Source organism: Cyprinodon tularosa, unplaced genomic scaffold (genome assembly GCF_016077235.1).
Source record: "Cyprinodon tularosa strain WSP-4 unplaced genomic scaffold, ASM1607723v1 ctg153, whole genome shotgun sequence".
In the NCBI taxonomy this organism is placed as follows: Eukaryota; Metazoa; Chordata; class Actinopteri; order Cyprinodontiformes; family Cyprinodontidae; genus Cyprinodon; species Cyprinodon tularosa.
The window spans coordinates 1-14,989 of record NW_024038364.1 but is presented as its reverse complement, the minus strand read 5'-3'; the positions used below and the strand labels follow the sequence as shown (position 1 = coordinate 14,989).

The following is a 14,989-nucleotide window of genomic DNA, read 5'->3' as shown; positions in this document are numbered from 1 at the left end:
AAATTCTTGGCCTATTGGACGCATTACAGAAACCATGGCAGATGCAAATGGATTGGTTCGACGTGTTCGAGTCAAGACGAGAACAAATGAGCTGGAAAAGCCAATCAACAAAATATGTCTCCTGTTGGAGGCTGTGTAGAGACAAGGAAAAATGTTTGTCTCCAACTGAGCTAAGTTCTGGAACCTCTGGCTCTACATTTACACTGATACTCATTTACTGACATGCTAAACATTTCATTCTGCTACATTTACTTTTTACACACACACAGACCTTGCACATGAAGAAACGAAGAACTTGGAAATCATGGAACACTGACTGTTTTTGCCTTTTTTATTTTCTAAAAGGACATATGTACTCAAAAAAAAAAAAAATTGTATAATATTGACTACTGCATAAGTTAATGTTTAAATGAAGTATTTTTGTTAACAGAAAAATATTGAAAAGTTATGTCTAATGTTATTCATTTTCTATTTTTAATGGCCACTTAAACAAATGTTGGTTATAATTCTTTGACATGAATTAGGGGCCGGGATGTTGTGGCCATTTATGCTAAATTCTTGTAATTTGTTATTTCTACAAATTTATTTTTTGTCTTTTGGTATATAGAATATATTTAAGTTAATTTAGGACCAAAATGTGTTATTTATTTTTTACATTTGGAGTAGTTTGGAGTAAGTTCTTAATTGTTTGTCCCTCCCATTAATTTGAGTGATTAGGAGCACACCAGGTGTTGGAGGATGTTTGGTAAAATGTCTAGTGTGGATGGGAGGTTTTGAAAAATGATTTTTTGACCACTTTTTTGGAAGTTTAAAAACATTAAATTTCGTTTCTACTAAGTTCCAAGACACTTGAAGTATTTTTTCTTTTTTTTTATATATTTTTTATTCTTGCCTTTTAAGCCAAGCTGGAAGTGTGTACAAAAACAAAACCACCTGTTACCACCCACGGCCTTCATTGGAAACTTTGGTACTTTATTTTTGTTGGAACAGAAGGCCGCGACAATTATTAAGTTTAGTCTTTTTTTCACTGGAGTGAATTAATCAGTGTCAGTGTGTGTATATTTTCTAAAATAGCATTTTTCTGAAAATCCAAATCCGTCTACATGCACAAAGAATCTTATGTGAAAACAATGACAGCAGATACTTTTTTTTGTCAGTTTCCACCTGAATTTCAAAACTACTAAAAAGGAGAGAAAAAAAAACTGCTGATACAGTTGAGTTTCTGATTTGGATGATCCCTTTGCAAATGGTTAATGTTTAACTTTGTATTTTGTCCAGCCATGAATTTGCATGGTTTGGTCATATTATCTGGATAATAACGAAGACACCCACACGCACAAAAAAAAGATTTGCATGCATTGTCTTCTGAATTGCAAACGCAAATCACTGTGAAGATCTAGTTGTGTACAAACACTTTTGCACCAGCTTTAAGACACACAAACCTGAAGATCAGGCCCCTTATGTTTAATGGTGGTACCTTTAGCATCACAGACCACAGAATCGAACAAAAAATAAGACAAATCATCTAATTTTGTGAAAATATATTAAACAAACATGCATGTACATTGAACAACTTTTTGCTTTCCTCATTCAGGCATGAAGGTGCTGGGTGCCTGTATGTAGCAAGCCAGTGCTGCCAGAAAGAAAGCATTATGACTTCATTAAGGCTGCTTCAAAGTATATAAGAGACATCAAAGCAAACAACCTGTAGATGGGTGTTTTTTTGTGTGCTCCTGATTTGTCATTTTAGTGGACCATTTTTCCAACTTCACGGTCCCACGGAAACGTTAAAAGGGAAAAAAACTGCATGCAATACGGCCTTAGATCCTGGATGCCCCAGCAGCCCCAGGCCAACAGACACCAAGCATCCAGGAGCCATGCACCCAACATAAAAGCCAATCAGTGAAAAAGTGACTATAGACTGTACCTTAAGGAACACCCTTTTCCACTTAGTTACAAACAGACTCAACAACAAAATAAAAAAAACAATCCTCGAATACTTGAGACAAAAGCCGCCAACAAGAAAAGATATGACTGTACACTGGGCGTATATAGGTGTGTTGCAACAGAGCATGCATCTTGGAACACCATAAATAATAAAACGCTATATAAGATGACATGCAGCTTTAAAGCTGAAAGTTTCCTTGATGTCAGCAGAATCTGAACACACAGGTCAACATATAGCTGGGATATGGTAGCAACAGCGAAAAATCCCTTTCCATTCTTACCTGACCAAAAATGAGAGTAGATATGTTATGAAAGAAATAAAAACAAGTGAAGACCTAAAAAAGCTCTCGGAGAGCACAGACCTCTGCCATGTAGCTAATTTCCCCCAATACTTATATTGTGTTTACCATCTTAATATCTATATTCACAGTAACTTTCGAAAAAATCCTGAATCCAGATGTTGGCCTGGATCATCACCAAAATTTCAGCAACTGTTTCCATTCACAATACACACCTTGTCTGGCAAGTTTAGCATAATCCCTCCATAACTTTTTTTAAACAAACAAACAAACAAACAAAACAACTCTAATGAAAACGTAACCTCCTTGGCAGAGGTAATAATAAGAACATTTCATGAGTTTTACTCAGTTTATCAGTAGAAATTTCTGTAAGGATCAAATCCATTATTTGTTCAGTTTTTTCATTAAATAAAAATCCGCTTGATGTTGAAGGGCTTCATAGAGTTGCAGTTTGTGGCACAGTTGTCTTCTAGGAAAACTGTGCTGATATGATCCCTGGCCTCAGGTCTTGCAGCATGTAGCTTACATTTTCTCGCCATGCATGCTTGGGCTCTTTAGGGGGACTCCAGCTTTTTGTGATTATTGACTTTAAATTGCCCTTAGATGTGAATGTGTGTCTGCTGGGTTGTTAGTCTTTGTGTTGCCCCTGTGGTGAACTGGCAACCTTTTAGATCCTTATTTCTCCATTTAAAGCATCAGTGGGTATGTTGACATCTAAAACATGAGTAAGAATATATCATTATATCAATATATCAAGGATATATATATGCTTTCTCTATAATCAAAATCTTAAGTCTGTGGCTAATACAACCAAATCATTATGGTTAATATACATTTAGGCTTGGTTGAATGAGGCCAAGCCTATTTTTACTTTCATTACTGCTGATAGGAGCTACAATTCAAAGGAAAGGCAATGAGTGCATGCAGTGAGAATTTACTGTTTTTACAGGGCTATAAACAGACACTCAAATCTTTACAATCTGATAAAAAAAGGGTTGTAAAGTTTTATTGTGTAAGGGTCCCTCTCTCAGAAGCAGTATGTATAGTACATATCTTGTAAGCAGGTTGGTTAACAAGATAAGTGTAAAGATTGACTGTAGCAGAAGGAAAATCAACTTTATTTGTCTTGAAAACATACTTTGCATATTTTGTTTTCTGCGTTTAAGAAAACCCTTAAGGAGCTGTGCATGCAGCTCCCAGAAACCAACCTAAGGCTAAGGTTTTTGCTTAGGGAGCCAGTCAAAAATGAGGACCTCAAGCAAGGAAATATAGGTAAAAATGACAAAGGAACCAAAAAAGGTAATCAGAGGAGAAGTGAAACCACTGTGCTGGAATTAAAGCTGTAAAATGAAGGGAGGGGGACTAATGATCAAAATGGAGCTGAACTGCAACTGAAAAGGATCTACAAAATGGGAAAATTCCTTTAACTAACACCAGAAAAAAAATAAACAAATAACATAATATAAAAATCCAAAAACAAATGTACAGATGAAAAAAAAAAAAAACCCACAAGAAATAGCATTTCTGTGAAATTTTTAGTCATCAGGGTCATGGTCAAGCAGATATGTTACTATGCACTTTGGGATGGACATCCTTCATCTGGTGCAGGAGTATGAGAGAATTTCCAGGAAACTTGTAGACTTTAGAAACCACTTGCATTTCCACACCACAAAACCATCCCCAAGAGACACCTACAGTGTATTAATCTTAGTGATCATCACCACTAGTTAGAAATGAAGAAGCCTCTTGGATGAGAGGCTTCTTCTGAAAAAAATTTAAAATCAAAAATCAAATCAAGTGTTATAGCAAAATGCTTTTGGCAGTAATCAAATAAGTAATTATGGCAATAACATAAAGCAATTTGTTTAACAATTAAGAAAACAAAAAAATTATAGAGGATCACAAAAGAAAACCTAACTCCTTTGGATCATGAAACCAAAATTATTTACACTGACGTAAAAAGGTCCTCCACAGGCTTTCACAAGACCTCAAATAACCTCATATTTAAAAGGCTTAGTGTCTGTAATGTTTGCTGTGAATCTGATGAGCTCAATGGGACAACAATCCCAAGGAACAACAGGCTTTTTTTGTCTGGTTGATGATTTTGCTTTATTCCATAAAAATTTAGCAAATCCTTAATAAATTCATCTGTTACCCCTTCTATGCCTTAGTTGAATGTATTTTCCTTTATTACATGTTTTCAGTTTGCAGTTCAGTGCCTTGTACTGTATTGTTAAAAGGCTTTATAGAACAAGTGGTTATGGTATTGTGTTTGTATGAGAATAAGGATCAATGTATGCTCATTCAAGTTAACCTTGTAAGTCAACACTCACTCTCAGCTTCTCTCACAAAGCTTACAAACCTGTTTTCATTGAGGACACTAAAAATACACCACACCTTTTAAATTTTATTTGAAAATTCATTATGCGCTCTGCAAAGGAAAGACACACCTTGAGGTTTGGGAGTCCCCAGTTCACTGACTCAAGAATACAGTATGTGCAGACATTTGCTGCTGTGTACAACAACAAGAAGGACTATTCCTGTACCTGCAGATGGCTACAAGTATCTCTGCCAACAAGAAGTCATGATGAATGAGTTACATAAATTGAAATCATTTATTGTATTAAAGAGAAGAGTATAGAAGAGACACACATTGTCCACTGAACTGCTAAAAATGCTCTCTAATCGTGTCAAAAGATGCACCCTGAGAATATTTAAAAAAGAGGGAAAACATTAAAACATAAATCAAATCAAAACATTTTTATACTGTGTTTTAGAACAGGAAAATAACCTTACTAACTTAAACAAGAAGTGACAAGTCTAAAAAAAGCAGAAAGTTGCTTTGCAGCATAATATGAGTGTCATACCTGGGGTGTGACCTTAATTAATCTGTTGTGGCCACTGAAATATAGCTATAGTATTATTGTTCTCTCCTATATTAAAATATTGCCATTTTAATACATGACATGGAGATGAGTTGTTGACTCCACATTTCCCAACCCGTCTTCAGACCCACGCTGCTCGTTTAGTCTGCTCAGTGCATTAGCATTCTGTTAAAACTCTGAAAACCCTCCACATATGAATCAAAAAGCTTATTTCAAATAAAACACAGACACGACTATCTATTCTACCAATTCACCCAAGCAGAGCACCTATTAAGTCTTCAGTCCAGTCTGTTTGTCCGACAGTAGCTTTCAAAGATATTTGGATTAATCTGATGAAATAACAAGAGGCAACATACCTTTTCCACGCTTCCGAGGTTTAAAGCGTATGTGGTGTTTGAAAACATCCAGTGCCTATAGGGTTATCATTAAAAGGCTAGAAAAATTGCTCAGTCCCCGGTTGTTCATGTGGGGCAAGAAAACAGCCATACCTGTCCTATCATGCGTTTCCGATGGACCAACGGAGGCAGTGGATCCACGCGATGCAAAGAGATGAAGGTCCCTACTTTTGCAAAAAGACAGAGAGCACTTTCGTATGTAGCCGCCACTTCACACCGGATAATTTTGTTAGCGGCTCCACCACCACCTGCCTTTGAAGTGGAGTTGTTCCTTCTTTTTCTCCTGGAATAACTTCACTGCACCAGCAACGAGAGAGTCTGCTCTCGAGAGGGCTAATAAACGGCAGTTTGTCCTCTCTCAGAAACCTAGCCAGGCTAAAGATGCTACTGTGGACCATGATTATGTGGCACCTCCACCTGCAGGTAAACGTTGAATTAAGATTGTTACATTGTGTACATTTGCCATGTAACATAATTTCAATCAAATATTACTATTACTATAATAATATTATATAATATTATTCTATATACTATGATAATAATATATAATATTACTATAACAGCATAGCTACTGTCAGTGGAGTGACCATCACTTGGGTCCACTACCTCTTCATTGTGTACTCTTCCATCAACCTGTGGATTAGTCATGAGAAGGTAGAAGCCAGTATGCCAGATTTCTGAACTTCTCCCCTAAATGTCAGTGTCATCTTGGACTGCACAGAAGTTGCTGTGGAGACGCCATCATCCCTCACCTTACAGTCTAAAAATGTTCTCTGCCTACAACAACCACACCACTCTAAAAGGGCTTATCAAAGTTGCTCCCTTCGGGTTGGTGACATTTATTTCAACGTTCTACACAGGGCGGCATCTCAGACAAACAAATAACGAAGGTCAGGGGAATCCTTCCTCTGCTTGCGTTGGGAGATGAAGTCATGGCAAATGAAGGCTTCCTCATTGAAGACCTACTTCATGAAGTTGGAGCCAAACTCATCATTCCACCATTTAGACATCCTGGCCAACTCAGCAAGAGAATTGACACAACTGTTGTGTTTTGGAAAATTATCAAGACACATTTTGCTTTGCAGACTAAATTATTTCTGTATTTTAATTGTTGTAGTGCTATGTAAAAAGTTATTTAAATGTCTAGACTTTGAAAAATATACATACCCAATTAAAACACACTTGAGCAGCATTTTGTACTATTTTTGGTATTTTCTTGTTTAAGTTGAACTGTAAGGTACACAAATCTAATACAATTCAAAACACCTAATAAAAACAAAAAACCCTTCACTATTTCATATCTTATGATTGTACAACATACGCTGATATAAATTATGCTGAAAATTAATATATATCAAATCTAAACAACAATAGTGGCAAATATTTAAGACAGCCTTAAGTAGAAGCAAATTTAAAACACTGGTTAGAAGACAACTGCAGTTAATAAAACATATTTTTGTAAATTATGCAACTACCTTTAAAAGTAATTAAGTAACTTATCTGTGTATGTTTCATGAGTAACAACTATTCAAAGTGATTCAGACAGCTTGAGATTGAATATTTGAAATGCAATGCAACAAAAGGGTAAGTTTCAGATTGTATAATTCTTATTGTGTTGACATGAATGCACCAAAGAAGGTGTTGAAGTAAAATGAGTCCAGTTTAGATTTCAGTTGATCAATGAAAGACTCATCATGCCACACCAGCTCAACAGTTATTGTTGTTAAGGTGTCTGTGACAAAGTCGCACCATTCCAATCCTTTGATTGCCAGCTGACCCTGTACCTGTCAGTAGTATGCATGTGAACATCTCAAAATAGCATGGCCATCCTGTGCCTTGAACTGAGCAACCTGAGATACATCATTCTTCATACTGCTTTTCACCTCAACCAGTCCAAACGGGGGTGATTCTGACGTGTCATACACCTTGCCATCTAGAGTTGCACCAAGATATGAAGTGTCAGGGTGAATAATGAATCCCACATGGAGCACATTTACCCTCAACATCTCAGCATAGCTTGCCAGCACCTCAGACTCCACCTGCTGACCCCGCTTCATGGCGGCAGTTTATCTAGTGGACCCCCTGATCATCCGAGATGCCAGTACTGTGGCAGCAGACTTCTCCTCTGCACCTCCTCTGCACTTCCTCTGCAAGCATCACAGAAACGGCAGTAAGTCTTGGCTGTCGAAGATGTACCCATGCAGGACATCTGGAGTGCTCTCTAGTTCTGGCCTCTATTTCATAAGACATTACCAGTGACATTAGCAGAGACTGAAAATGCATAAGTTGACCGGGTGTGAGCACAAAACACATATTCGGAAGACTATCCAGCATCAAAGGAAGAGAAGGGAAGTCTGGAGCCATGTGGTGCAAATTTGAAAGACCATCTAGGACAAGAGCGATAAGTGGTTGGGATTGCAGAATGTGTAGTTTTTCTCCTGATGCCAGAATGTAAGGATATGGAATAGGTCCTACAAACATCAGTGACAAAATCATAATAAGTGTTGACAAAAAAACATGGGTACAAAAAAATAAACCAACAGTTATACCTGTGTAGGCTCTGTAAAGTGTGGAGTGAAGATCTCTTTTCCCCATAGTTTTGGGCTTCCGCACCACCACGTCACTGACTAGTATATACACAGAAATATATGTCAAATTAAAGAACAAATAAAGGGGTGGGTGAGCAATTTAATAGGACATAATGGGGCTGATTTGGCACAGTTTAGATTTTTACCCTACTTGCAAATACAAATTGATAGCAGTTCAGTCTGTTTTTGTTTTTTTACTGCCTAAAATTTTTTTCCCCAAATAAATTATGAGAGAAATTATATTTGACTCAAGTAACATTGAAATTACAACAAATTTTATATGGCACTTGTAAAATGCAGCTGCGCGACACAAAGGAGGAATAAATTGTTTACATAACTATAGTAGTTATTTTAAGATCATATATATGGCAGTGTATGTAATTTAGTATATGTAGTATATTTAGTATATGGTAGGATATCACATACCGTAGGACAATCTGTTCCACTTTTTCTTCTTAACTGTGTTCTTGGTCTGTGCCATCTTTGTAAATCACTTTTGCAGGCCAGTGCAGGAGGAACAGTTGGCAGCTAGAGTCGGGAGTAGTGTCAAGTCTGGTAAAGAAGAGCACCTACATGATAGCAATACCAGCTGCACAGCTACAGGAATAATCCAATAATTCAGCTTTTTCTTTTCCAACTCCCAGTGAAATCTAAAATAGACAAGTGTTTTAGCAACAAATATATACATCAATACCTATAGCATGTTTAGCTTTAAACAAGTAATAGATTCTAGTTTTAAGGTAAGGTTCAACAACAGAAAAAAAAAAAAAACCCACAGACTATGTTGCAACCGTAACAGAAACAGAAAACAAATAGTAACCAGTGAACAAGAAGATGTTAGAATAAGCTCTGAGTAGTCCAGAAGTCGTACGTGAAGGTTCTTCAGCGGTGAAATATAATACTTGAACTAACAAACAAGAGCCAACAGCGTTTCTGACTGTTTCAAACCTGCAGCTTCCTAATTTTTCATCATGGATCTGAAGCATCTAGCTCTGACAAATACTTTTCCCTCAACAATATTTGACACTACAAGGCATGCAGAAGTAAAGCATAGTTTCAACATCAAGCATCATCTATAGTATCTCATAAAAAAATTTTAGCATGCTGTTTTTCACAAACTGTACTGGAACATACATATCAGAATGTCAAAAAATAATTGTAAAGTTTAAACAATGTTTTTCTCCAACATTCCACGTAATTTAGCAAACTAACTTAGGCTTCATTATGATGTTTGTGTAGTTCTTATCTTGATAGCTGTTGATATATTCTTTGAGGAAGAATTAGTATCCTTTCACACATTTGTTTGTGGGAAAATTTGCCGCTGCTTCGGCATCAGCAAAACACAGTGCTGGCAAATTAAGTAAGGATGACGAAAAGGACCGGAGGAGGAGAGACATTTTCCAGAGTAAATCCGGAAGTGCCTCAGCCCTTTCAGATGCAGCTTCCGGTTGCAGTGAAAAAGGTAGCCAGGACATCTCCTTTTAGCTCTGCAGCCCTCATGTAGCAGTGCCTAATGCGGCTTCTAATGGCTTCTCGGCAAACAGCATTTGGGTCTCGCTGTTGTTTCTTAGGCGGTTAGATTAATTTTACCAGAGCTGGATCAGCTCTCTCTCTGCTGCAGCAGGTGATTTAATGAAATACTGCATTCAACTTGAATTAGAGGAAAAAGAAAAAAAAACCCACTACGATCAGCTCCTTTGTCATGATCACAGCCCCGGTAGCTTCTGTTATTACTCTCTTCATTCACCTGCCGTTCCCTCCCTGCTCTCTAATTATCATTTATCTTATTCACCTGCTTCCTCTGCTATATATACTGTTCAGCCCAACTATCGGGGCCAGATCATTATTTGTGTATTTCGTAGTGTATTTGTTTATTCTTGTTCTCTCACTTTATTCTGGTTATGTTATTGTGTCAGTTAATCATGTTTCTTTAATGAGAGTTAAGTTCCTGGTTCATGTCCTGACTCTTGGAAGCCAGTGGAGTGAGAGGGTTTGGTGATTGTCTCCTGTCTCTGACTTGCCTTGAAAACTGGGTCCAACTATCCTGATTATGACATCTCTCTGAATTGTAGTCTGAATCAGTTTTACAAGCACAGATCTCTCTGGAGGGATTTAGTCACTACTTAGTGTAGCTTTCAGCTGAGAAGCTCTCAGACTACCCTTATGCAGCCGAGGGGCCACAGGGGCCACGGTCTGAGGGTTGTGCCCTCAGAGGGGAGTCGTTACATCATCAAGATTTGATCCCAACACTGGGTTGTCTTTTAGCCTCCTTTAGCCCATTTTATGAGCTAAAGGAAACAATCTGTTGTATTTTTGTCTCTGTCTGCAAACAGTATCAGACAAAGACAGTAGGGGGTGTGGCCTTTGGTCCAGCAGAGAGAAATGTCCCAATGCTGCTGACAACCAGTTCAAAATGTTGGGGGTAACAAACAGACAGATGGCAATGGCTATAGTACTAACTCTCGCTTTTGTAACCCTTGCCATTGAAGGTTGCTGATGACAAATCAGAGTAAAAAAAGGCCTTGGAAGCAAAAAGAGCTCAGCCTGCCTAGCAAGTAGATTGTGATCTGACCCTTCCTGTCAAGAACAACAAGATAATTATAACAACTTTCTTCCTCGGAATCAGTTTTCCTAATATTCACCAGTAGCAATTTGGTAGGTCTGTGCCTGGAGAAATCAACCCCTGTTCCTTGGTTTTCTCCATGCTGATCAAGATGTGGTTCTTCTGACACCAGTAAGGTCCTGTGTCTGCTGTATGTACTCATCCTCATCTGTAATAAGGCCAACTATACATTCAGCCGAGAACATTCTCAGAATTTACTGATTTGCAGACCAGTCAATCAGAGACAGAGCCCTCTGTCCTCACATGCTGCAGGTGGTAACTGAGGTAGTCAAGTATTCAGTGGGACAGACGCTTGCAGCTGCTGAGGTCTTTCAGATGTGTAGTCTCAAGCCACTTTAGTAGTTTACTAATATTCAACTTTAGTAAAATCCCTTGAGCCATATCCCTGACTTTGGCTTAAGGCTGACATAAAAACTCTGTGGCAGCCCTACAAAGCAACCTCTATGTTCTTGTAAAAATAGTTTGTTAGATGACAATTAGGTATTTCCCTTTGAATGTGTACCTAGTTATAAAATGAAAAAGTAGAACAAAAATAAATAAAATAACAAATATATATATATATATATATATATATATATATATATATATATATATATATATATATATATATATATATATATATATATATATTTGTCATTATAACAATAGCAAAAAAAAAAAAAAAAAGGCTGCTCAACCAGTTGAGCTAATTCAAATAATGCCACACCTGGAATACCGCATTGTTCACATTATTACGCAGACAATTTACATCATTACGTCCTGATGTCACAGTACCTGCTCTGTGTGAATATAAAAGCTTCTTTGGAAAACTTGCAACAGTCATAACCAGAGAGAGCAAACAGATATAATCTCCTGGAGTGAATTTTATTTATTTTGAAGACATCATTTGTAAGTAACTCATATTTAACTAATATCACTCTCTATATGTTCTAAATATTTTTCTTTCTGAAGTAGCAATGATTTTGTTCATCTTCTTTTAGTCAGATTTTTTTGTTAGCACAGCGGTTCACTGTTCAGTCTGGTACCTCTAAAAAGGCCCCAGTTCTTCTTATTTGTATTTAAGGGCTCTGTACACATATTTCAGATTCCTTTGAGTGTTCAGAATTTTATTTTTGTTCTTAATGTTGTGTGGTGAGAATTTTGCATTTGTGGTCTTTTGTGTGATCTTTTTTGTGTGCTGTATGATGGACTGGTGACCTGTCCAAGTTCGACCCCATCTCTCGCCCAGTGACCACAAGTGATTTGCAACTACCCCCTTCCACCCCACTGGACAGAGTTACATGAATACAGTATTAATGTTAATGTCAGCCTAGTGGTTAGGGCATAGGGCTTTGAATCCTGAGGTTGTGAGTTTGATACCCCACTACCACAGACTGCTACTCTGGGTACCTGAGCAAGACCCTTAACCCCACACTGCTCCCTGGGCGCCGCACAATGGCAGCCCACTGCTCCCCAAGGGGATGGGTTCAATGCAGAGAATGGATTTCATTGCTCTGTACTTGTGACAGTGTAATGACAATAAAGTTTAATTCTATTCTAAAAGGTGTTAAGTTAATGTCTTTTTAGATGTTAAAGAAGTCAAAAGCATGATAAAAGAAAACAACCTTGTCTAGAAATTACATCAGATTTTTGTTATTATTTATAAAGTTATAATGGGTATGGACATGGGCTGAGAAATATAAAGATATAATAAAATAAAATGAAATATTGACACTTGACTGTCTAAATCAAGAATGAATGAAAAAGCTGAGAGAGAGAAACTGTAAAAAAGGAAATAATGAAGAAAATCTCCACCAGTGGTGATGAGGATAAGTTTGATATCATTTCCAACTGTCGGGATAGAGTGACTTATTTTATAAATTCAGAGTTATGTAAAGTATATTTAAATGCAATTATTTTATTATTTAAAAGAAAATTACTGAACATATATCTTTATTTCAAATAGGAAAGAGAAATCCAGCAACCATGAAGAGAATATCGACGGTCATGATTCTTTTTGCGGGTAAGTTTCCACTTATAAATATATAAATATATGTATTGAATTTTAATTGTAAGAAAATGCTTTAAAGGGATCCACAACTAGTTGAATATGTTGGCCTTAATATGTTTTAGATTTCCTTTTTACTTAAAATTAGCTGTTTTCGATACATAAAATCTCATAATTTCTTCTAAAAAAATTATATATCACTTTTTTTTCTATCACAAACCATAATTTTCAAACATGGAGGTTGTCATTTATTTTACCTGCATATTTCATGCTGGGTTGACGATGTGGATAGGTGTTACTGGAGTAAAACCTACAGAGTAAACAGAGGAAGGCTAACATTACCCAAGTTGTTTTTTATTGTATTACTTTTTAATGGTGTAAGTTTACGCAATGCAATACTGCAATGCAGATACAAAGTTTTCATAAGAAATTATACATGTACATATCTGTTAAATAAAAAAATGTGATTGGCTTGCGCTCTTTAAAAAGCTATATATGGAAAGCTACGGCATTTAGTAGAAGCTAACATGAACTCAAAATCAAATCAAAAGACAATAAATGACTAACAATAAATGACTATTTTAAAGTGACAGTGAGCATCTTTCATTGTCAGTAATGGTACATTCACCTGTACAATGCACATGTACAATCTCCTACTGTTAGCCTCCAGTGTGCGGCATTACCACTGCCTGTGTATCTCGCCATTGTCTCCTGCTGTTCTTTTTTGAGCTCCGGAATGCTGGCTCACCTCTCTGTCCAGGTCGTCCTTCACTTAAGCCAGGCATACACTGTACAATTTTTTTCAGTCGTTGCATGCAGCTGCAGAGTTCACAGCTCACGATGCATGTCTGGCCCAACGCTATGATCTGTTCCACCCATTTCACCCGCACCCCTGCTATGCTTTTGTGTTTTCATCTGAGAGGAAGAAGAGTCCTTCTTTGCGCATGCACACTGAGTGATTTGACCACAACAGTCGACTGAAAATCAAACATGTTTGATTTTCTCCCGACCTCACTATTCCTGATTGGAAGGTGGTCGTGAGAGGCTGATCACCCCTCGTGACCCCCTGTACACCACTCAATGCACGATGCACGGTCAGGCTGAAACTAGGACCGATGGAAAAATTCTTGCATGACTGGAAAGTCAGCCCAGAAGGGGCAAAAAATCGCACAGTGTAAGCCTGGCTTTAATTAGAATAGTTTCAGGTCAGACAGAAGTACATCTGAAATTGACCATCATTGAAACACAATTCCTTGAGAAGGTGGTGGTAGTCTTGAAACTGCTTTATAAAAATCAGGTTTTCTGAAATAAAATAAAGCACAATGACTCCCTCCATTAATCCAAGTCCGCCATGTTGACGTGGGATTGGCAAACGCAGACTTGATAGACCTTGTTGTCCACTGTACAAATTATTGTTCCTCACCAAACGAATTGATGGTGAAATGTTAGGTATGAAGCTGCAGCACAAAATTGTGATTTTATTAAAGATTTTTGCGTTCTTCATGAACACATTACCTTAACACTATATTTCAAAATCTCTCATGAAATGCTTGGATTCAGAAGATTACCAAAAAGAGCTTCTTGAAGCAAATGGAGCACTTTTGGTCCTCCTAATTTAAATGACCTTTTGTCATTTGTAAATTGCAACCAAATTTTATGGGGTCTTGTAAATATAGGGTAATGAAGCTTGCACAAAAGGACATAGCGTAGTTAAGTTACCCAGAATGAATGAAATCATAAAAAACATGTCAACTAAACTTGACAACAGACAATTAAAAAAAGCAATATTAAATTGAAAATGTTAGATCTACTGTAATGAATTTAAACTGATAGTAAATATTTCTCAAGTAACATAATGATTCCCTTTAATCACTAATATGTAAAAAATATTTCTTAAAACAGCTATAGGAATACAACAAATGCAGTGGTCCAGTTCGACCACAGCTGCTCCAACAACTACAACAGCTGCACCCACAACTACCACAGCTGCTCCAACAACCACAACAGCTGCACCCACAACTACCACAGCTGCTCCAACAACTACAACAGCTGCACCCACAACTACCACAGCTGCACCAACCACCACCACAGCTGCTCCAACAACCACAACAGCTGCTCCCACAACTACCACAGCTGCTCCAACAACTACAACAGCTGCACCCACAACTACAACAGCTGCTCCCACAACTACAACAGCTGCACCCACAACTACCACAGCTGCTCCAACAACTACCACTTCTGCTCCAACAACCACAACAGCTGCTC

At 37.4% G+C, this 14,989-nt stretch overlaps 1 protein-coding gene across 1 annotated transcript; it reads left to right on the top strand.

Annotated features, from left to right (window-relative positions):
• Positions 1-11,569: 11,569 nt before the first annotated feature.
• Positions 11,570-14,922, top strand: LOC119779907 (integumentary mucin C.1-like; the record flags this gene model as incomplete). Its single annotated transcript, XM_038279751.1, has 3 exons — positions 11,570-11,625; positions 12,683-12,739; positions 14,627-14,922. Coding segments are annotated over exons 2-3 (333 nt in total), but the record flags the coding sequence as incomplete, so codon positions are not given.
• Between the last annotated feature and the right edge of the window lie 67 nt (positions 14,923-14,989).